Source organism: Lissotriton vulgaris, chromosome 1_1, assembly GCF_964263255.1.
Source record: "Lissotriton vulgaris chromosome 1_1, aLisVul1.2, whole genome shotgun sequence".
Lineage (NCBI taxonomy): Eukaryota > Metazoa > Chordata > Amphibia > Caudata > Salamandridae > Lissotriton > Lissotriton vulgaris.
The window spans coordinates 1807483378-1807506332 of record NC_141685.1 but is presented as its reverse complement, the minus strand read 5'-3'; the positions used below and the strand labels follow the sequence as shown (position 1 = coordinate 1807506332).

At 47.2% G+C, this 22955-nt stretch overlaps 1 protein-coding gene across 1 annotated transcript in view; it reads right to left on the bottom strand.

The window, feature by feature from the left end:
- The window catches only part of UTP20 (UTP20 small subunit processome component), a 1022377-nt gene that overhangs the window by 247920 nt on the left and 751502 nt on the right, over nucleotides 1-22955 (bottom strand). Inside the window, exon 49 of the mRNA XM_086919130.1 lies at nucleotides 20540-20710. Within this exon, the coding sequence (XP_086775256.1) occupies nucleotides 20540-20710 (171 nt within the window). The remainder of the gene's footprint in view (nucleotides 1-20539; nucleotides 20711-22955) is intronic.

Sequence of the window (22955 nt, the reverse complement as noted above, 5' to 3'; positions counted from 1 at the left end):
CATGCACAATCTGGCCACCAGAAGCCGGACGAGGAGGGGTGTAGCGTGGTGAGGGCCTGAACAGCGGGTTCTGGTCAGGGAGCAACACCGTCGGCCATCCAACCACTAGGTGCCACCACAGCACTCAGGGCACGGGCAGGCAAATGCAGGAAGGACTGGAGCGAAATAGACGCTCATGGGGCAGAGAAATGTGTTTGAGCTCCACTGTATGCATGGGCTTTAAAGGTTTGGTCATAAGTTGTGATAGTACAATATCGCCACCGTGACGTCAGACGGCCGGGAGCCCTCCGACGCACGGAAGAGGTTATGCGTGAGAAGTCAATGTTTATATCTAGGAGGTAAGTCAGGTTTGTGATTACTGTTTCTCGAGAGTCTATTGAACCTATCTTGTTAGCGGTGCACCAGGTTGTATATCGCTTCCATTTGGCTGTAGATCATTTTCGTATGGACTGCTTTCTTGTCTCTTTTAGAATTTCCATTGCTCGTAAAGGGCAGGTTGAGGTGGCGCCAGGCTGCCTGATGCACTGTTGTTAGCTCTGGGTGAAAGATTTGGCCTTGTTGCATTGTTAGCAGGTATTTGTCTGCTTTGATCTTGAACCTCTCCCCTTTGGATAGTTCTAGGAGGGTTGAGTACCATGTTTGTCTTAGCCACTGAGGGGCAATGAGGATCATGTCTGTTCCTGGATTCTTTGCCTTTTCGAACACTTTTTGCATTGGGGTATTGGTGGTAAGGCGTAAGCGAAAGTCCGTGACCAGTTGAGTGAAAGTGCATTTCCCTCTGATTGGTGGTGTGGAAACCTTGAGGCAAAGTATTGACATTTCTTGTTGTGCATTGTTACAAACAGATCTATCACTGGTGTCCCCCATATTTTGAAGAGGTACTGTACTGTTTTGTTGTTTCAACTCCCATTTGTGTGAGCAGTTGTTCTGTCTGTTCAGCTGATCCGTTGTAATGTTGTCTACTCCTGGTAGATGTACAGTTTGCAGATTGATGTTGAGGACTACTGCCCACTGCCAGATCTCCTGCGCTAGTTTGCTGAGGGGAAAGGACATCGTACCTCCTTGTTTGTTCAGATAGAACATTGTTTTTGTATTGTCTGTTTGTATCAGGGTTGTCTTCCCCTGAATGTGCCTATGGAATGATTGCAATGCCAGGAAGACTGTTTTCATCTCTGAGAAGATGATGTGTTTTATGGAATCCTGTTTGTCCCAATGTCCCTGTACTTTCAGCTGGTTGCAGTGTGCTCCCCAACCCTTAAGGGATGCGTTCATGGTGATAGTCATTGATGGAGTTGGGTTCCTTTGCTATGGTGTTGGATGCCCACCATTGTATCTCTCCTTGCACATTTTGTGTTACAACCAATAGATCCTCCTAATCTCCTGTGGCATATATGGGCCATTAGGAATGGCAATGCCAGTTACCCCCTGGCTGTCTATTTCAATGAGAACCATGGAACAGCAGACCTGTGACATTTAAAGTTTCATGGTATTGAATCTTTGTCGGATAATCCCAGAGGGGGTGACAAAGTTCTGAGTCTGCGCAAACTAGAAGCCCTCGGGATATGCAAATTACGAGCGGTCGACAAAGATGTTTGTATTCCTTAAAGACTGAAATAACTAGCATCAGTGAAAACTTATTTCTGAAACTAGGGATCTTTTGTGTGGGACCAAAATGTAAATAAGTACTTTCATATCACATGAGATGGTTAACAGTGAAAGAGTTTTCTTGGATGAATAACATGCTTATAAGTGTTAAGCTTTTTCTGTTACCACATAGGAGGTAGATTATTTAAATATAATGGTGCTCTTGTTTCAATTAATTCAATTTTTTCCTTTGGAGTGAAAATGTGTCTTTTTACTGCTTTGAATGATAACTGTTACTAGTCCACTAAGTATGCACGTTCGTTGTGATGATTCTTTCGTGTAATCTAGGACTATAATTTGGACTGTCAATCATGCTGTTGCGCTAAACTTTAGTATCAAACTCAATGTCTATGTACAATTCATGTTATATGCTGACCAATATATATGTGTGTCTGATACTTTGTACTGCAACAAACAAATGTAAACAGGAAATCATATGTATATACTGCATAGTGACTTGCAACCTAAGATGTAAAGTTTCGAGCTGGATACATTTTAGCCGATCAAAAGGACTATTTGTATACTAATGCACCTTGATTTCACAAATTAGGCGATACACAATGTGGCTTTCTTTACTATTACTTTCCTCACTGTTTGCATTTCCCTCTGTTTCTGGCAAAATTCTATTCGGACGACTTGCCATAAATCACAAGTTGCTGTTTACGTTCCTGGTATATAGAATTGGTGGAACTGGAACCTCCTAATCACGTTTAAAAACCTAAACAAGAAAAAACTATGGTGAATGGGAAATAATTGTTCTTTCACCCTAAAAACTACCAAAATGGCGCTGCCAAATGCGTATCAGCATTTGCTGGATTTGATTAGACGCATGATAATTCGGCTGTGCTCTATGAGATAATGTTTTAACTATTTCATCGTAGCTTCAAACATTTAGACAAAACAGTGTGTGGGCCTTAATGTGAGCACAAGGCCGATGTCGCTTGCGGGTTTATAACTGCTACAGAGATAGGGCGGGTGACTGCACACTTATGGTGTTTGCTGGTGGGGCTCGGACTTTACCGTTCATAGAGGTAAGCGCAAATAATGTGTTATCAACTTGCCGGTTACGTGGCTGACGAATGACTGTTGTTTTTTCAATTGAATCTGATACCCGGTTTTAGCAAAAAGCAGCGTGTTTACCTTCTTGATGTTTCTTGTTTGGTTGCATTGCAGTCAAGATACTACAGACAGACTGGTTCCTTCATGTTATGGTGCCCTAATGCCAGACTCCTTAATCAACTTATGGGATGCTGATCATGGTTTTACATGCTCTAGAGAGGTGAGCCCAGTGATGTTTACTTTTTTCGATACCGGGATTATAGTGGTATTGAATTAATCTTAAGCTTTTTTTTTTTGCAAACTTTATTTTTGTAATTTTCAGAAACATCATACATACATACAATTTGTCTAGCACGAAAATGAAGTACATCGAGTAGTTAGCAGATCACAATGTTACAGGCTACAGGAATGCGAATCCCAGCGACAGCTAACAGTTTTAAAGAAACATATCCTAATAGGCAGTGTAGTCAAAGCAAACACAATCATGTCATAGCAGCAATGCAAATATAGTAGAGTCAGGGTATAGTATCTCACAAGGTCATATCCATAGTGTATCAGTAGTACAACAATGCCTGGCCATGGTGTCCATACCACCAGGAAGCAGTTCAGTCGTGTACCTTCTCTTACCCCTTTGCTTCTGGGGCATCTCCATCTATTTGTGTTGTCCCTTGTTGCAGCATGTAAATCTGTAAGGGGCCCCAGATATCTTTAGGTCTGGAGGCAATGGGTTGAGTCTCTGCATAAATGTTACCTTGTTTCTGGTAGTATAGCATGTCCTGTAACCATTCTTTGAACTTTGGGGCCCTCCCCCTCCCCCATCGACAGGCGAATCGTCGCTTGGCCAGTAGCAAAGAAACATCTATACATTTTCTGCAGGTTCTAGGTATCTGCGCAGTATAGCCCAATAATAATATTAATGGATCTTTAGCAAGGCTAGCATCAAGCATTAGTTCCAATGCATTATGTCTCTGTTCCCAGTATCGCTCCACTTGAGGGCATTCCCAAGACAGGTGTAAGAAGCCAGCTCCAGGTCGCCTGCAACGTTCATAACAATCCGTATCTGCTAAATGAAACCTGTATGTACTTGCGGGGGTGTAGTAGATTCTATGCAGGAACTTATAGTGAATGATTTTAAAGTGGCAGCTGGATGTTATGTTCCCTGTAATACCATAGCAGTATTCCCATTGCTCATCAGTCACTTCCCTTTCTAAATCTGCACTCCAATGACCCCTAGCCGTCCCCGACACTTCTTGCGTATGGGTCCGAAGACTACTATAGATGTGTGATACCAAATGCGCTCCACCAGTGTTACACAAAGTAGTATTTAAGGGGCCAACACAGGCCGGTTCCTTTGGATATTCTGGAAGCAGTGCCTTCATAACCTCCCGCAATCTTATGTAGTAGAAAACCGCCAAAGGATTAGGAATAGCGTCGCCAAAAAAAGAGTTCTCGTGATCAGAATTCACCATTTATGAATAGATTTCGCCATGTAGCTATATGCAGACGCCGGAACATATTCTGAAGCCCAGTTTCCTGTAGCAGCTCTACCCAGGGATGATAGGTAAGGGGCATTCGTGGCGCATAGAGCAATGTAATCCATAAGATGCGTAAGATTCTTTGCCATGCATCTATCGTACAAGACACTGTGGTCAGCGGAGTGTCCAGCGTACAGACAGGGGCATAAACAATACGTTCAGGGGTAGGGGGCGAGGAATCCAATCTTCAACCGCAATTTGGGGCATATATGGGGTAGGTTTGACCCAGTGATATCGATAGTGGGCTTGTGCACTGAGGTAATACGCTTCAAAATCTGGTATGTCGAATCCCCCTTTGTTATATGGTTGCGCCATAACGGCCCATTTTAATCGTGGCTGGCGCCCTCCCCACACCAATCTAATAAATTCCGTCCTCAACGTCTTGGAAAAAAAAGGCTCCTGGATAATAGGGGATGTTGAGCAAATAATATAAAAAGCGGGGCAAAACAACCATTTTAGTAAGTGAAACTCTGTCAGCCATCGACAATGGGAGATCTATCCATCGCGTGACAGTGTCAACTAGTTTCACAATAGCGGTACCATAATTCAGCCGTATTGTCTCCTCTCTGTCCTTGGAAATCTGTATGCCCAAGTATCACAAGTCAGAGTGGCACCACTCCAAGGGGAAGTCTAAAGGAAATTCTGTCACCGCAGGGGTTAGTGGAAAAAACTGCGACTTTCCCCAGTTGATGGTAATCCCCGATAACCTGCCAAAAACTACAAATTCTCGTAGTATGGCATTCAATTTGTTCTGAGGGTCTGTGACATACAACGTGACGTCATCAGCATAAAGCGAGACTGATAGCTGACGTGTTAAACACCGGAAGGCACTATCTTGATGCAGCTGTCGTATCCGGCATGCTAAGGGTTCTATTGCGATGGCAAAGAGGAGGGGAGACAGCGGACATCCCTGACGGGTACCTCTCGTTATTGATAGTGGCTCCGATAGTTGCCCATTTACTAGAATGTTCGCCGTGGGCTCTGTATATAACTGCACCCATGCCAAGAAAATCGATGGGAAGCCCATTTTCCGTAAGACAATGAAAAGATATCGCCACTCCACAGAGTCGAACGCCTTGGAGGCATCAAAAAAAACTTAGCGAGTGGAAACTCCGGGGCCACTGTTTGTATAAGTGAAAAAAGAGTGCGCAAGTTATGTGAGGTCGCTCTGGTCTGAACAAAACCTGATTGGTCTGGGGGTATTATCTTGGTCATTAGAAGGGATAGTCGTGTGGCCAGCACTTTGGCTAAAATTTCCGCTTCACAATTTATTAATGATAAAGGCCGGTAGGAGTCACATAGCGTAGGGTCTTTACCCGGTTTCAGGAGGGACGTGATCACCACTTCGCGCATAGATCTGGGTAGTATCCCGACCTCTAGGGAATCCTCAAACACCTCTTTCAATACCGGCGCCATAATGTCTATGTAGCACTTATAGAATTCCGCAGGTATTCCGTCTAGGCCAGGGGCCTTCCCATTGCTTAAAGACATTATGGCTTCCCTAATTTCATCCAATTCTATAGGGGCACTCAAAAATTTTCTGTGCACGTCACTCAACCAACACAATGCTACCTCTCCCAGGAAACCGTCTAGATCTACCTCCCCCCATGGTTTGTGTAGTATATAGGTGCTCGTAATGTGTTTTAAGTACAGCCATGATTCTGTCATTGTCCTACAGGCCTCCCCATCCAAATTCTCAATTTCCAGAATAGTGGTGGCACCCAGGGCCGTTCGTATGACCTCAGATAATGCTCTCCCCAGCCTTTCTCCTTCCCCGTATCTGCGGGCAACCCAATATTTGCTGCGGAATTTTGTTTATGCATCGCCTCCTCCTCATATTCCGTTAATTTAGCCCTGAACTGTTTGTGTGTGCCTCCCCCATCCTTACCAAACATTTGTCTCTCCAACTCCTTCATCTCATCTTCCAGTTTATGTATTGTACGCTGTATATCGGGCAGCACCCCAAAACTCTTTGCAATACACCATCCTCGAACTGTGACCTTAAAGGCCTCCCACACCGTTTCAACATTGTCAACCGTATCTTTATTACGAGGAAAAAAGTCTTTTATGTCTTCCCCCAGTTCCTCACAAAAGACGGCGTCTAGGAGAGCAGTAAGCTGAAGACGCCAGGCACGCCTAGGACGGTTATAGCCGGGTATAGCCATCGTAACTAATACAGGGCAGTGGTCGGAATGGGTTCTAGCCAAATGTCTTGCAACAGTCACACCAAGAGCCAGTTCTTTAGTGACAAAAAAGTAATCTAGCCGCACCCATGTGCCCATGTATGAGGTGAAGTGTGTGCCCTCCTGTCGCATAGGGTGTAAATACCTCCAGCTGTCTATTAGCCCTTCCTCCTCCAAGATACCCTTCAGCGTCTCTCTCATCCTAGGGTGATACTGTGCTTGACCATCCGCCCGGTCTATTGCAGGTGTCACTGCTACATTGAAGTCACCACCCCAAATATTGTGCATGGAGCCGATATCCGGTGTCTTCCCCCAAATCAGTGTAAAAAATTCTGGTGTGTCTGTATTTGGGGCATAACACTTGACGATGGTAACTGTATTGACTCCCAATCTCTCCCCATAGCACCATGTAGCGTCCAGCAGTATCCACCAGTTGCCCCAAAAGCGTGAAAGGGACGGATCGTTGTATCAATATGGCAGTGCCCCTAGCGTAAGAAGAATAGTTAGAGAATACCCTAAGTCCCGCCCATCTGCCCGGAAAGATAGTGAACTGAACTCCTAAATAGTTAAGCTGTCTTTTGTCCCTCGCCACCTTCAGAACCACATCGCGGTCTCGGTAATTTAACAGGCGGGCTATTATGGGGTGAGGTGTTGCTCCAGGGGGCTGTCAGGGTCCCAACGATCTGTGCGCCCTTTCCACTATAAATTGGGCTGACAGAGCACCGTTGTCTGTGATTGCCATGAGCATCTTCTACACATACTGTTCAAGGCGCCCCGTGTTGGTACTTTCGGGTATCCCCAAGATTGCAAATGCTACTTACCAGTATGCATCTGTTCTTGGCATGTAGGGCTGCTGAATTCATATCTGTGCATAGATCGCCGCCTAGTGTTGGGTCCGGATGATTGCACATTGTTGTCCTGGAAGAGTCTTCGAAGTATCACGAGATAGGTGGCTCCTCCCCTGGACTACAGTGTGCATGGGCATCGCCTCCATCCCCAGATTGTTTTTAGCCATTGGCAGAGATGGAGTGAAGTATGTGAGTGATGACCATGCTATGAGCATATATGTATATATGAAGACTGCAGCTGCTACAGGCGCCAGGGAGGAGGGTGGGCGATATGAATGTCAGCAGCCCTACATGCCAAGAACAGATGCATACTGGTAAGTAGCATTTGCAGTTCGAGGCATGTGGGCTGCTGAATTCATATCTGTGCATAGAATACATAGCAGTCCCTCCATTAGCGGCGGTCGCCCGTGCCAGCTGCAGCAGTCTGAAAAAGTGTCTTGAGAACAGCCTGACCAACAGCTGCCTGCTGTTTGGAGTGCACGTCTACACAGTAATGTTTAGTGAAAGTATGTGTGGTAGACCATGTGGCTGCTCTACAAATATCTTCTAAGGGAATGTTACCTAGGAAAGCCATAGAGGCCCCCAACTTTCTGGTGGAGTGGGCTCTTGGTGGAATTGTGAGAGTGCGTTTAGCCTTAGCGTAACAGATCTGAATGCATTTCACGATCCACCTTGCGATCCCAGCTTTGGAGATAGCGTTTCCGTTGTGGTGTGAGGCAAAAGCAACGAAAAGCTGCTTGGTTTTGCGAAAATCTTTTGTCCTGTCCACATAGTACATCAAGGCCCTTTTAACGTCAAGGGTGAGGAGCATCCGCTCTGCCAGTGTCTCTGGGTTTTGGAAAAACACCGGCAACTCAATTGTCTGGTTCATATGGAATTGAGACACAACCTTGGGTAAGAATTTAGGGTTAGTGCGGAGCACAACCCTGTTAGCATGCACTTGGAAGAAAGGTTCCTGGATGGTGAGCGCCTGCAACTGGCTAACCCTCCGTAGCGATGTAATTGCTACTAAGAAAGCAACCTTCCAAGTCAGAAATTGAAGCTCACAAGAGTGCAGTGGCTCGAAGGGAGGACCCATCAGTCTTGTAAGAACCACATTGAGGTTCCATTCTGGAGCTGGTGGGGTCCTTGGCGGAATGACTCTCTTGAGTCCTTCCAGAAAAGCCTTGATAGCAGGGACCTTAAAAAGTGACAGGTGTTGCCTGTTCTGGAGGTATGCTGCCATAGCAGACAGGTGAATGCGGATGGAAGAGTACGCCAAATTGCATTGATACAGGTGGAACAGGTAGCAAATGATGTTTTGAATTGAAGCATCTAGCGGGTCAATATTGTGGTTAACAAGCATCTAGCGGGTCAATATTGTGGTTAACACAGTAAATGACAAATCTCTTCCATTTAGCCGCATAACAAACTCTAGTAGTGGGCTTTCTTGCTTCCCGAATTATGTTCATGCAATCGGGAGGAAGATTGAGGTAGCCAAACTCTAGGACTTCAGGAGCCAGATCGCCAGGTTCAGCTGTTGCGGATCTGGGTGCTGAATGTCGCCATGGCTCTGCGTCAGAAGGCTGGGAGTGAGATGAAGCCTTTGATGCGGTACCACGGAGAGTTCCAGAAACGTGGTGTACCATGGTTGGCGAGCCCACGTTGGAGCAACCAGGATAAGAGTCATCGAGTGCTGCCTGAGCTTGCGTGCCACCAGCGGTATCAGAGGTGCTGGGGGAAAAGCGTACGCAAATCTGCCTGACCAGTTCATCCACATCGCATTGCCCTGTGATTGCGGGTGTGGGAACCTGGCGGCGAAGCTTTGGCATTTTGCGTTCTCCTTTGTGGCGAACAGGTCTATCTCTGGATGACCCCACCTTTGGAAGTACGGTTGGAGTACTGATGGATGTATCTCCCACTCGTGCATTTGATGACTGTGCCTGCTGAGCAGGTCCGCCATCTGGTTGTCCTTGCCCGGGAGATGCTCCGCCATGAGGAAGATGTTCCTCTGAATGGCCCACTTCCACATGCTCTGAGCCAGATGAGACAGCTGCGGAGAGTGTGCGCCTCCCTGCTTCTGAATGTAGTACATGGCTGTCATGTTGTCCGTCCGGATCAACATGACCTTGTTGCACAGATGTACTTTGAACGCCTTTAAGGCCATGAAGATTGCCATCAGTTCCAACACATTGATGTGCATCTTCCTTTGCTGTAGTGTCCATAGTCCCTGCACTGTGTAGTGGAGTACATGCGCTCCCCATCCCTGGAGAGAAGCGTCCGTCGTCAGGATAATCTGTGGCACAGGCTCTTGGAAAGGTCGGCCCTTGCAAAGGTTTTGTGGATTCCACCAATGCAGAGAGTTGTATGCCCGACCGCTCACCAACACTAGGTCTGTCAGTTGCCCATGAGCCTGAGTCCACTGACGTGCCAGGCACTCCTGCAGCGGACGCATATGTAGTCTCGCGTGCGGGACAGTGGAGATGCAGGAGGCCATCATGCCTATCAACTGCATGAACACCTTCGCTGGAAGCGAGTGTTGAGGTCTGAATCGTTGGATCAGCGTTTGGATACTGGCGATTCTCACTGAAGTTGGCTGCGCAGTGGCTACCAGAGTGTTTATTGTCGCGCCCAGATACTGTCGTACATGGGCGGGCTGGAGATGGGATTTTGGGTAGTTCAGAGAGAATCCCAGATCGTGCAGGAGATGAATGGTGCGGGACACGTGGTCGGCGCACTGTTGTTCTGTTCTTGCTTGAATGAGCCAGTCGTCCAGGTAGGGGTAGACGTGGACGTTCTGGCGCCGCAGATGCGCCGCCACAGTCGCCAGGCACTTCGTAAAGACCCTTGGCGCTGTGGTGACCCCGAACGGCAGAACCCTGAACTGGTAGTGCTGGTCTTGGATCGTGAATCTGAGATACTTCCTGTGGGAAGGATGCAGGGGGATATGAAAGTATGCGTCTTTTAGATCCAACGTAGCCAGGAAGTCCCCCTGTTGAAGCAGAGGGAGTACCTGCTGTAACGTGAGCATATGGAAATGCTCCGAGAGAATGTACCAGTTGAGGGGCCTGAGGTCCAGGATGGGCCGCAGGGAACCGTCTTTTTTGGGAATTAGAAAGTACAGAGAGTAAACCCCTGTACCCCTTTCCTGCAGTGGGACGAGCTCTATTGCCCCTTTTTGCAGCATGACCTGAACTTCCTGCTGCAACAAGAGCAAGTGCTCGCCGGACATAGGACGGCTTCTTGGGGGTATGTTCGGTGGAGTGGAGATAAGTTCTAGACAGTAACCGTACTGGATAAGGGACCTGACCCACCTGTCCGTGGTGATGGCTTTCCACGCGGGCAGGAACTGCTGGAGTCTCCCCCCGACCGGTGTTGTGTGGCTGGGGGGCGGTGACAAGGCGTCACTGCTTGTTGGCGGCGGTGGACCTGGAGCTGCTGTTTCCACGTCCCCTGCCTTTGATGTTGTTGCCTCTGTAGCCACCTCTACCCTTGTTGGTGTATGAGGTTTGAGTATTGCCCTTGTAGTACTGGGTGGATTGCGATGCCTGACCCCTTGAGGAGCCTCTGGTATTGGAGCGGCGAAAGGAACCGCCCCGAAACTGCTGAGACTGGAGGGCCCCCATAGACTTAGCAGTGTCTGTATCTTTTTTCATTTTCTCAAGCGTCGCATCCACCTCAGGGCCAAACAAATGGTCAGGATTAACCGTTTGGTTCAGGATGGTTGTTTGTATATCAGGCTTAAACCCTGAAATCCTAAGCCATGCATGTCTTCTGAGCAACACACTAGTGTTGATTGCCCTGGAGGCTGTATCAGCCACATCTAGCGCACATTTGATGGAAGCGTTTGTGATGAGCTTTCCCTCTTGAATTAACATTTCCCCTGCCTCCTTGTATTGGTCAGGCAAGTGCTGCAGCAGTGCCTCTAGGGTGTCATAATGAGCCCTATCGTAGCGTGCAAGTAGGGCCTGAGTGTTTGAGATGCGCCAAATGTTAGCTGCCGGTGCCGCAATCTGTTTCCCCGAGGCCTCAAAGATTTTTGACTCTTTGTCTGGGGGAGGAGCGTCACCAGTCGTCTGCGAGTTCGCCCTCTTGCGAGCGTTGGACACAACCAAAGAGTCCAGTGGCAAGTGTCCCTTGATATATGTTGGATCCGAGGGCGCTGCCTTATATTTTTTATCAATGCGTGGATTGATGACACGTGCCCGAGTGGGCTCCTTGAAGACCTCCTGCGCGTGCTTGAGCACTCCCTTGAGCATTGGCAAAGTTTTGATTGACTTTTCGGCCACAGAGAAAGTGTCAAATAAAAAGTCCACATCCACAGGATCGGAGTGCAGCTCGACATCGTGGTTAGCCGCAGCTCTCTCGATCAACGCGTTGAAGGCAGCAGAGTCCTCCGTTGGCGAAGTCTTCGCCGCAAAGAGTTGCGGTTCCTGACCCGACTGCGGGTCGTCAGGGTCGCCTCCGGCAGACCAAGGTTCATGTTCCTCCTCCGGATCCGAGTACGCCGGATAGTTGTACTCGATCTCCTCCTCGTCGCCATCCCCCGCGTTGGAGTGAGTCGGGGAACGCGGCAGGTCACTCGGAGACGCCGGCGCCAAAGGTGCTAAAGTACTCGCAGAGTCCTTCTTATTCTTGAGAGGAATGCGAAAGTGTTCCAACACCGGCTCCGTGGTGATTTTCCTTTTGAGGAGGGACAGTTTGCCGGTATTGGCGTCGATGATGACTTCACGACGTTCTTCCTCCGCGAGTGGCTGGGGCCGAGGCTTAGCCACCACTGGAGACGCTTTGGGCGTCGACACCTCCTTCGAGGGCACCCCAGCTACCTGCTTCGAAGCGAAGGCCTTCGGCGTCGACTTCGGCGGCAGGGTGAAGCGGATAGGCGCTTGTGCCTTCGACGGCTTCTGCGCGGGCTTCGACACCCCAGCTTCAGGGTCGGGAAGCTCCGCGACCTTCCGAATCCTCTGCAGGGACTCTTCGACCTTCTTCGAAAGGGCAGGACAGGGTGTGACCGCCTCTCGTGACTTCACTGGCTTGGGAGTGGTGTCGGCGAGAGGCACCGTCTTCGGAGTCGATGCGTTACTGTCCTTGGCTCCGACGGCCGGAGCCGGGGAAGCCAGAGCTTTGGGATCGCCTTGACGCTTCTTCGAAGCCTTCTTCGGGTCATCGACCGCGACTTTCTTCGGCGCCGACGCAGCCGCGTCGGACGACTTCGTCTTCGACCCTGAGGCCTTTGGGTCGGCCATCTTGGCGGGACTGTCCATGTCGGCCATTTTGAATTTCTTTGATTTTGACGCCTCGAGAGCCTTCAACACTGCTTTCACTTTCGGTTTCGAGACCGAAGATGTTGAACCCGAAGGCTTCACTTTCGTTTTTGGCAATGTGAGTGGCACCTCCAAAATGTCCGTGGCCGGGCCCGTAGGCGGGGCTGCTGGACTAATAACATGGTCTTGGGTAAGGCCCGAAGGCGATCCCTCGACCTGGGCCGCAGGAAGGGGGTCGACCCCTGAGTCAGTCCGGGGATGCTCTTCCTCCGAGCTATCCCCGACGGTGGCAATGGCCGTATCGTCGTCCCCTACCTCGTCGCCGGCTTCGTCAAACTCCTCGTCTCCTGCGTCGTAGGCCTCCCCCTCGGACGCAGGGCTAGAGTCCGAAACCTGTTGGACATTGTCGCTTCCGACGTCTTCTTCGAAGATGTCGTCCGGCGGGGGCGCAGACAGTTTGGCCTGGAGTCTCGCAGCCCGACGAATCTTGAGGGTCTTCTTGCACCGGAACTTCGAGCAGGCCATACACCTGGCCTCGTCGTGGTCCGGCGACAGACAAGTGTTGCACACTGGGTGCACGTCGAGGTGCGAGTATTTCGCGTTGCACACCGGGCACCGTTTAAACGGAGTCCGTTCCATGTCTGGAGCGTCGTGTAGGCCCGTCCGCGCCGACAGCACGCGGAAGGGCAGCGAGAGTTCGGAGCTCAAGAAACAGTAAACCCGAACGAAAATGATACCGGCGCCAAGCCTAAAGACCTTTTGGTCTCGAGTTAAAAGAGTTAACAACTATTGGTTCCGACAGAGGGAACCGACACACATCCGAACCCAATGGCGGAAAAAAACAATCTGGGGATGGAGGCGATGCCCATGCGCACTGTAGTCCAGGGGAGGAGCCACCTATCTCGTGATTCTTCGAAGACTCTTCCAGGACAACAATGTGCAATCATCCGGACCCAACACTAGGCGGCGATCTATGCACAGATAAGAATTCAGCAGCCCACATGCCTCGAACGCGCACGTTATTGAGGCGACTTCTGGCTTCGATATCTTCGTTCTTCGCGTCAATTATCTGCATGAGTTTGTCGATTTGAGTCATAGCCTTTTTGAGCTGTTCTGTGACATCTTCAGTGTCGGATATTCGCTGCTCCGCTTCCTTGAGCCTATTTTCGTGGCCTTCCAGTTTGTGGGAGATATCATCGATACAGGTTGTTAATGTGTCAACCTTTGATGCTATGGTAGCAAACCCGTGGCGCATTTCTGCAAGTATTGTTTGTAATTCTCCGCCAGTGTCTGTGCTTTTCCCAGGCATAGTCTTCTCTACGGGTGGTGTTTTCTTGGGAGCCCGTTTGGCCTCAAACGTGAGTCGCGATTGGCGGGAGTCTAGGCGACCCATATTGTCTGCGTATTGTCAATCCAAGTAGATTGGTCACACGCCTATTCAGAGCTGCTCCAAAAGGTTTTCGATTGTACTTCTCTTTGTAGGATATGATCGTTCTGAGAGGGGCTCTCCCCAGCTGTAGTGAGGAGATTGCCAAATGATGGACTTGGTCGAGATCGGCGCGGCAAGCTATCTAGGCCTCGTAGCCACGTGTGCCGTACTCCTGCTCCATTGCAAAAGGGGCACCCCCTGGTGCGCCGGCCGCCCTAGCCAGCCATAGGGGTATTTGTAACTTTTAGTGGAGTTGTCGCGTCTTTCCGTCTCCTACGTGTCTGTTACGTGCTAGGCTACGGAGAAGGCCAGACGCAGGTAGAGACCAGACCACCTCGTGGGAAATCCTCCGTTTCTTCAACCGTGTTTTACATGTGGGGTCCACGTGGCTGGCCTGTAGCCCCGGCCCGTACTCCACCCACCCCGCCGTCTGCAGATGCTTGTCTCCCGGCGCGCAGGTATCCCAACACTAAGTCCTCCCAGAGATCTAGTGCATGGTAGCCTCTGCCGCTATGATGGGCGCCCCGAAAGCAGCACCAGTGGGCCGTTGTTTAGCCCCGTCTCCTCTAATGTCTCATGATGTTATTCACTGTTCGCACTTTACCTCCAGACCTTACGCCGCGACATCACCTAGCTCCCCCAAAATGTCCGCCTCAACATATGCTCCTACAATATGAGGTCATAGACTCCAACAGGTTTAAAGTTTCAGAGTCCCGGCACCTGATTCTCCTCCACCTCCGCACGGTTTAGCAGGCGTCTACCTTCCCAGGCGAGGGCAGGACATATGTATAGCAATCTCTAGTCACAGTGCCTCACTTGCGAATCTGCAACATGGCCGCCGCCATGGCTTCCCTTTCGTCACCGGTGCTGCAGCTGCCGTTTGTCCTTCTATTCCCCTGGGAGCCAGGCGTCAGCCAAACCTCGTCGCACTTCAGCCCCCAATTTCGCAAGTTTCCTACACCTACTGCGGAGTTAGGAGCGCTGTAGGGACCTGCAGATACTCTGTGGCCTATTCGCCTCGTGGGCACCTCGGTGCTCGCGTAGCTGCCGCCTCCCGTCCTCCTGGTCATTACCGCTGCAGCAGCCTACTCCGTGAATCTGACCCCCAGGCACGATCGCTGTCCTTTAAACATCTCGCATTAGTGCACACACCAGTTCTGCCACCTTATTCCACCGAATATCGCACTTCACAGGAACGTATTGTCAGGATAAATGCTATATTGGCCACCGGACTGTGGGAGCCTTGTCAGACGTCGGCCATTCCGCAGCTGCGCCACTTAGCGCCCTCAATTAATCATAAACTTTAGATAGGGGATGAAAATCTTTATTCTGGGCCCCTATGACAACTTTGCTTTCGTTTTAACAGCGTTTCTTCGGCACTTCACATATAGAGGTTTGATTCTGAGGCTATTGTGATAGGATACACTTACTTCGCTACGCTATTGAATTTTGAACATGAAGTAAGTATAATAAGAGAATACCGGTGATGATTTTCAATACTTACTGCTGACGATTAATAAACAATGAATGTGATCTCATGGAACACATGAGTAGGGGCAGTTGACGTTTATGACCAGTTAGATTTACAGGCGTTTGGAGACTGGTTTTTAATATGTTGGGTGGTCTTACAGTTGAATTGGTAAAACTTGTATATGTGATGGAAGTCATTTCCTTTTTACCATTTAGAAGAGCCCAATATGACTTTTAAAGAAAAGGAATTATTTTGTAATACCTTGGCCAACTTCAGTTTCTGGATCTTATTCATTGATTCAATGCGTTTCATACCTGCAAAGGAAACCGACATGTGGACGTGATTTGCATTACCAGCCCATATTCTTTGTTCTGGACTATCGTATCCAGACCTCTTGTGCTTCGATTCATCTATTTGGATGCGATATTTGAACCATGTCCCTGTTTTCTGTAGAATGTATTTATAATCTCATTTCTAACATTGGTGACTGGATTCACCAACTTGAGTGTTCTTTTGGGTACTCTCACTATTTTCTTTTCTCCCACTTCTTTCTTTACCACTTTCTCTTTACCATTTCTTTGTTTTGCACACTGTCCTTGAATATTTTATCTCTTGGACTGAGTGGAGACATTCACTAATTCTTAAGAGATTCCTAGTCTTGGTCACCTTTCTTGCATGAACACATTAAACATAAGGAAGAGGGACTTTTTGATTAAGCACATTAGGTGTATTTTAAAACTGAATTGTTCAATACAAATTTAGCATTCTCTCCATCAGATTTGATAAATTACAACAAATGAATATTCTGTATGATCTTGTTAAAAGCCTTGAAAAATCGCAAATGGCAAATGGCAACGAAACACGTGTCAGTTGTAGCGGAATTAATGTTGTAACTACAGAACAACTGTCTTGAAGATTGCTTGCTGAACAGAACTTACTCCATGAACTTTGTATTAAAATAATTTTGCTGGTTGGGATCAATCAGCCGTTTACTTATTTTGTGTTGTGCTCTGTCTACGTTTCTAAGTTGATTAATATATACCGAGTTGTCCATTATGTATTAGGTGTACTGTTGGTGGCACAGTATGAAGACATAGAGCATGCCTTAAAAAAGAAAGAGGTATAATTTAACTTCAATGCAAACATAGCGGAGGTGCTGGCTTTTTTTAATATTCCACTGCAACTTTTTCCTTTTCTGTTAGCTTGGGACCAGCTGTTGGTTAGCCATTCTTGGACTGGGCGCATGTGTAAGCGTGCAAGGGGGATAAGTGGAATGCATGATGCCATCATGCCCATTAGTTTCATGACCTTCCTCACTGTCAGAGATTGACCCTTCTGGTAAAGTGTTGTCTCCTGATGGATAGTTTGTATCCTGCTTTGTGTGGGATACAGTTTTGCCTTTGTTGAGTTCAATGTGGCTCCCAGGAATTTATTTTCCTTTTCTTGTTTTGTTGAGGATTTTTTTATGGTTTATTGAAAACCCTAGTTTTTGTAGCGTTCGGATCGCTGCTTGAACATGTTTGTAGCATGTTTGTTTTGAATGTGCTCTTGTGAGCCAGTCGTCCAGACAAGGGTAGACATGGATTCCCTCTCTTTTGATGTATGCTGCTACTGCGGCTAGGCATTTTGAGAATACCTGTGGAGCTGATTTTATTCCGAAAGGTAGGACCCTGAATTGGTAATGTGTTCCATTGTGCAGGAATCTCAAGAACCTGTTGTGGTTTTTGTTCATAGGGATATATAAGTAGGCATCTGTGAGACCTATTATTGCCATATAGTCTACTTTTTGGATTTGTGGTATTATTTCCAGAAGAGTACACATTTTGAAACTTTGTATCAGTATGAATTTGTTTTTGAACTTTAAGTCCATGATTCGCCTTAGAGTTAAGTCTTGTTTGGGTGTTAGGAAATACGGGGAGTAGTTTCCTTTGAAAAATTCTTGTTTCGGTACCACTTCTATTGCTTGCTTTTGGTATTGTTCTTTGATTTCTGCCTCTATCAGTATGTTCTCTGATTTCAGGAATCTTCTTGTTTTGGGTGGGTTTGCAGGTGGTTTTCATGTTAGCTCTATGGAATACCTGTATTTTACCAAATTTAAAATCCAATTGTCTGTTGTGATATTTTTCCATTTTTTTAGGAATAAGAATATTCTTGCTCCTACTGGTGCCTTGTGTGGAAACTTGCTTGTGAGTGAGTCTGTTGGATCCATTCCCTCCTCCTCTAGAGGGTTGGCCTCTTCCTCTGCCATTGTCTCTTGACCGAAAGGGCGGCTTCTGTTGTTGTTGCCACCCTTTACAGCTTGACTGCTGACCCATTCAATGACCTGGGTTCTGCCATTGGGGTTGCTGTGACATTTGTTGTCCTTGTCCAAAAGGTGCCTTTACCTGTGGTATTTCTGTTATTGAATTCCCCTCTTTTAAATTAACGTCTCTGCAGTAGAGCCTCCATTGCCCTTGCAGTCTCATTGTCCTTTTTTATCTGTTGGAGGGATTCATCTGCCTTCTTTCCAAACAGTACTTCTCGATTGAATGGTGTTTTAATGATGAAGGTTTGAACTTCCTGTTTGAAACCCAATATTTTGAGCCAGGCATGTCTTCTCAGGATGGTTCCTGTGCACATCTGCATACTAGCAGTATCTGCTGCATCCAAAGCAGACTTACGGCAGGTGTTTGCCACGTTCTTTCCCTCCTGGATAAAAGATCTTGACCTTTTCTTGTCCTCCTCAGGGAGTTAGCTGAGAATTTCCTCTATTTCATCCCACTGTTGGTGGCCACATTTATTTAGTAGGGCATTTGAATTTGCAATACGTCACTGTGTTACTGCTTCCTTCTCCATTCTTCTCCATTCTTACTCTCCTTCTAGGGTTGAGGTCCGGTGTTGGAGATTGCATTGGCTAACCTTCTGGTTGTGGTGACAATAATTGAGTCAGGTACCGTAGTTCCCTGAATATATTTAGGGTCTTTTGAGGACGCTATATACTTCTTTTCCACTCTGGGGGTTATCCCCTTATTTGAAGCTGGTTCCTTGAAGGCCTTTTTGCCTTGGTCCAGAATACTGGGCAGCTTAAGAAGGTACTTTTGTAGCTGGTGCCAGGGTTTCCAGTAAGAAATATGCACCCTCTTTTCTCCCCTCCCTCTAGGGCTACTCCAAATTGATTTGCTGCCTTTTTCACGAGGTCATTGTAGAAATCTATGTCATCTGGAGGCAAAGCTTTCGAAGGGTAACTGCAGATCTCTTCTTTCGGGCTTTTGGTGTCGTGATCGCTCCACGTATCCTCGAAGTTTTCTGAGTTTTCCTCTTTTTCAGGTATGTCCCCGTATTCCTCAGGTTCTTCGGCTCAAAATTCAGGGGTTGGAGGGGAGTCGAATAAACCTTCTTCTTCTCCCTCGGTATCTTCTACCTCTCCGGCGTCGACGTTTTCCAGTTTGGCACCCGATGGCTCTGGTATGCGAAGATTTTTCAGTGAGGCATCAAACTCCTTTTTCTTCTGTAGAAGCGTTGCCATTTCTTCCTCGAGTCTCTTCCTTTTCCTTTCAACTTCGAGGGTCCTCTCAGCGTCAGGAGATTTTCTCTTTTTCCCAGCGTCAACGTTAGTATTTGATGGGGTTGGTCTCTTTGTTGCGGGTTCATGCTCGACCCTTGTTTTCAGCGATTTTCCATCCTCTGTAGCCTTTGGTTGGGTTTCGTGAGGTTCTTTCAATCGCGGCTGACCCTCGATCGACTTCTTGCTCGGCGGCGGGGCTGCCATGGGTGCCTTATGTTCGTGGTCCTTTGGATCAGATGGATTTTTATGGTGTCTTACCTCCTCCGTCTTCTTTTTCGAGTCACTCGCCTTCTTGGCGTGGATTTTTTCGGGGTCCCCTTCTTGGATCTCGACGTCCGATCCCACGTGTGTCAACTCCGCTGGTGCTCCATGTTCTTCCTCATTGCTAGAGAAGCCCAGGTCTCTGAGAGAAGTTTTCTTTGTCTGCGATATTGTGGCGTAGCTGGCCTGTCTTTGCTTTTGGTGCTTTCTAAGTGGCTTCAACAAGAATGCAGCGCAGGCCTCACAGTCCTTGGTCCTGGTGATTTTCAGGCAGGCAGAGGTTGCAGACGTCGTGTGGGTCGCGTAGAGTGTACTTGGGATGGCACTTGGGGCAGAACTTGAAGGGGGTATTCTCCATGACCCCTACCTCGCCATTTGTGGACCAAAGTAGTCCTCTGTGTTGTTAACACTGATGCTCTGCTCCGGTCACGTCGTTGATGAAATTTATCGGCAATCATCTTCTTTTTATAGTTTTTGAGGAAAAATTGAAATTTTCTTCGAAGCGTCCCCTCTTGCTTCCAGACCCAAGCGGAAAAAATAATCTGAAGATGGCTACCACGCACGTCAACCTCCAAGATACCGTCCGACGTCACACAGGGGACGTACCTGGCACCAAATGGTGGACGACAGAGACCTAAACAAAAAAAAAAAAAAAGAAAAAAGACAATTCCGGACCCAACCCCTAGATGGGGGAATAATGCTCAAGATGTGAATCTAGAAAAGGATTCACGCTGCAAAACATAGTTATGCAGGGGTTCATTGATACATGTCTGCTTCATGGCTTCAACAATTAAAAAAACTAGTGATACAATATTAAATGCATTTTAAATGAATATAAGTAAATCAGACGTTCAATAAGGACAGCCACATTTTGTTCTGTTTGGGTCTAGTGCATTACAGTGGCAGTTGGAAGCTCTTTCATTGCAAAGGGTATGATGTAATAATTGCATTTCAATTGGAAGGAAAAAGTGGCTAATTTAAATATATGTTCTACGTTAATGACAGACAATTTACTGCCAGCTTTTAGAAGCTGCCTTGATGAAGCATTTTTCAGAAACCTCAATAATCAAGCATTGGGTGTGCTTCACAGTTCATTCCCAAAGCTCAATTTCCAAATTGATCTAGCACCAGTGTGAGGCTACAAAAACCCAGCAAACAGCTATAAATACCATGAAGCAACAAGGAGCACTGCTGCAGAAGGAAGCATATATAGTTTGCAGAGCTTGCCACACAAATACATAGGTTGCTAGAAAACACCAATCATTAGGAGGGCCATTCTATAGTTTTGTTTAAGTTAGTGGCACAACCAAAAAACAACTTACTTTGAAACAATTGACAACAAGATGGAAATTCTGCCCTTTTCCTGCACCAGCCTTTGCATAATCCTTCAGCAGGAGAAAAAGCAGTTTTGTTAAGTGCTCTGTATTCTTTTGAACAGAAGGCAGAGGGAACTTTAACATCGACACCAGGGACTGCAGAGAACCAGTGATTACCTAGAAAAAACATAGTATCAGAGGATTTTGTAAATAAACAATTATGTGCCTTACTTATGAAATATTAACATATAGTGCATGTTGGAAAATAAACACAGTTAATGTGGATTGCACTTTTCCTAAAAACAAAACAACTATTATAATATTCTAGGGTATTTGACTTTGTTTTCATTGTAGTTTCTGCTATCAGTCCATTTTAAACTGACATGCACGCAAACCCTTCCTCCTATCTTTCAAACCATAACCGTGGAACAAATTAAGAGCAGTCTTTACAGTAGGCCTACTGGCTAGGCATTGAGACTTCAAGAACAACATCATAAACTGAATTGACTCAAGTTGTTTCATGACTAAGATGGCACGGATAATAGAAGAGATGTGTTTGCATATGCTTTCACCAAAAGGGTGAATTGACCAGGGTGTGAAGTAGCCTCTGATTTGAAGTCAAGCTGGTAACTCAGAGCTGGAGTTTTGGCCAAGACATAATAATGTCCTAAGGTTTTCTATTGGCTCCTACCTTGATATGTCCCTCCTGGACAACTTGGAATGGGCATTTTTTTGTTTTATTTGCCATTGGGAGTGAATACGAGTTAATTCATTTGCATGTATAGTTTTTGGAAGTTGATACTAAACTGTTGGTCTTCCAAGGGATAGGAAGGTTCAGGCCTTGGAGAAGGCAAAAGAAATGGTGGAATGCATTGATGTCTGTTCTGGGTGTTGATTGTCATTGTTAATTTTAGAGTCATCTACCTAATCCTAATGGCTTTTTCAAGACTATAAATAAATGAGTAAACAAAAAAAAGAAAAGGCCAATTTCATAATAAAAGAGAGACCAAAAGTTGGAAACAGAGCACATGACAAAAAGGCTTTGTCTGACAGGCAGCGAGATCATCGGTGTACCTTCCTTGTCTTTAGAAGTATTCATATTAGAAAGTGAAGCCTCCGCTCGCTAGACCATATCCCATGTTGAAGAAAATGTATAGTTGTGCTAAACAACACTCGTGGACGATCTGTAGAGTGGAACAGATCGCTATCCTCAGTTACAGGTTAAGGGAGGCATTAACAATGAATGAATGAATTAAATGGGTTTTATAGAGCGCACATAGCTGCCCTGAGGCGTCCAAGCGCTACAATTACCACTGAGGCTTACGTTGCTTGGGGGAAGGATATCTACCCGACTACTGATTAATGAACAGGAGCGTTTTCAGCTGTTTGCGAAATGAGGTGAGATCGAGGTTGGACCTTAGATGCAGGGGAAGAGCATTCCACATCTTGGCCACATTATAGGAAAAGGAGCGGCCTCCCGATCTTGTTTTCTTTATTTTAGGAACAATGGCCAAGTTGGCATCGGTTGAGCGCAGCTGTCTGGCAGGATGATAGGGTGTAATGAGAGGTAAATTGATTACTGGGCCTGAAGACCAGAAGGCCTGATGTGCAATACAGAGGGATTTAAAGTTGACTCTTTCCCTAACGGGGAGCCAGTGCAGTCTCCTTAGGCCGGGCTTTACTGAAGATCTGCGGGGGATTTGTAAAAGAGTCAGTGCGGCGCAGTTTTGTATCAATTGCAATTTGCGCAGAGTGAAATCAGGGGCTCCCAGGTATAAAGCATTCCCGAAATCCAACCGAGATTGGATTAGGCCCAGAACCACGGTCTTTCTTGCTTCGAAGGGGAGATAGTCTTATTGCCTGCTGGTCAAATGACAGGGACCTGTCCAGCCAGATACCAAGGCTCTTAATGGTATCTTTGGGTGCCGGGGCAGGTCCTAAGCAGGGTGGCCAAAGAGTATAAATGGAAGATGGTGCGAGCCGACCCAGGAGCATAAGCTCATCTTGTCTCCGTTGAGTTTGAGACAAGACTTGGTCATCCAACTCTTGAACATCTCCAGACAGCCTGCAAGATCCACACCCGCTAAGGAGCCCCCTTCCTGAGCCAGAGAGACCACCAGCTGAGTATCGTCCGCGTAGGTAATGATCTTAATACCATACGGACGGACGATCTCAGCCAGTGGCCTCATGTAGACGTTGAATAACGTCGGGCTCAATGATGATCCCTGCGGGACTCCACATCCCAGAGGCTTACTGGTGGAAGTAGAATTGCCTTCATATACCTGGAAGGATCTATCATTCAGGTAGGACCTGAACCACTTTCGGGCTTTGTCAGGTATTCCGGTATCCAGGAGACGCTGCAAAAGGATATTGTGGTTAACGGTGTCAAATGCAGCGCTCAGATCAAGGAGGATGACTGCCA